We start from the raw sequence: 1,533 nt of genomic DNA on the forward strand, positions 1-1,533 counted from the left end.
ACCTTTATTTAGTAATATCTTGATGTTGTGAAATATAAACTGCTGACCAAAGAGAAAAAAAATTATGTCATTTAATTTTTAAATGGTAGAATTAATGGAAAACAAAGCATTTTTTCATTTTATTTAATTTGTTGCTGGTTAAAACAAAAAAGTGAATTCAAAGTGTGAGCTGAATGTTTGTTGTCAACATTTCTCTTTCCAAGTAAAACAAAGTAACGAGAAAAGAAAACGTTATGTTTAAGAGGTTTTACATTTTAATGGTGAGTAGTCGTGTAATTTGTTTGTTGTGGTGTTTATACAAAGTATTTCAATGATTAGAGTAGCCATATTGTCATATTGTATCATGAAATTATTTTAAACTCATTTTCCATATTTTCAGAGCAGTATGCAGTACAGTAATGGTTTGTTTGTCCTTTTCACAGATGTTCAGGCACTGAGAGGTTTTTGTTCAGGTCTGCTGATGGTTTGTGTTACTGTGGATCTCGGGCACAGTAATACACAGCAGCGTCTTCAGGCTGCATATTCTGTCCATTTAGAGTCACTATGTTCCTGGAGGTGTCTAAGTCGATACTGAACTTGTTCTTCAGTGAATCTTTGTAGTGTGAATCTCCAGTATATTTCATTCCAATCCACTCCAGTCCTTTCCCTGCAGGTTGTCTGATCCAACCTGTCAAGTAGCTGCTCATAGAATAAGAGACCTGACAGGTGATGGTCAGACGTTGACCTGGCTGCACAGTCACAGAGGCTGGCTGTGTCAACTGTTCACACTTCACACCTGTTGAAGGAAAGAATTATGTTACAAATGATCAAGTTATATTGTAAAGGAAGAACCTCTGACTGAGAAATCCAAAGAGACTCACAGGATCCAGCTGCAAAAAGCAGCAGCAGAGCTACAGACAACATGTTGGTACTGAAGGTGATCTGATGGGAGCTTCTCTTCTTCTGCTGCAACTGACAGCATGATATCAAGTCTTTATATAAGACTGAGAGGAAGTTGGATTTGCATAAAATATGACGGACAGGTTATATATTGTAGCGTCCCTGCTTAAGGAAGCCGCCAGACGGTACTCGGTTTTCTGGAACTTTATTTGGAACAATACACAGACTACTGTGGGCCGTAGCCAACGCCAACATCACGGCTAATTCTTACCGGTAGCTCTACACAGCATGTTGTTGTCGCACACACACTGAACTACTCTCTCAACAAGCAAGGAGAACTGGACCCATCCCCCCCTTAGCTCCTGGCCAATCACAGTTAATTGTACAATTAACCTAACATGTCCCCCAGGCCGTTACTATATATATATATATATATATATATATATATATATATATATATATATATATATATATATGTATATGTCTATATATATCTCAATGGACTGTTTATCAAAACAAACACATTTATATTCACATCAACAGACATTTTAATCTTCACAGTTTATCAGAACAAGAGCTGCACAAAAATCTGTTTAAAATACATTATGTTTCTCTGAATGTGTAGATGATGTTGAACTAATCTTTTTTAGAAAG

At 36.6% G+C, this 1,533-nt stretch overlaps 1 gene segment (V, D, J or C); it reads right to left on the bottom strand.

Moving 5' to 3' along the window:
• Positions 1-470: 470 nt before the first annotated feature.
• LOC138197672 (immunoglobulin heavy variable 4-39-like) lies at positions 471-903 on the bottom strand. The segment is given in 2 exon segments: positions 471-775; positions 861-903. Coding segments are annotated over 2 exon segments (348 nt in total).
• Positions 904-1,533: the final 630 nt, after the last annotated feature.

This window comes from Embiotoca jacksoni, unplaced genomic scaffold (genome assembly GCF_022577435.1).
Source record: "Embiotoca jacksoni isolate LCO1_2020_lvr unplaced genomic scaffold, fEmbJac1.0.p SCAF_15, whole genome shotgun sequence".
In the NCBI taxonomy this organism is placed as follows: domain Eukaryota; kingdom Metazoa; phylum Chordata; class Actinopteri; family Embiotocidae; genus Embiotoca; species Embiotoca jacksoni.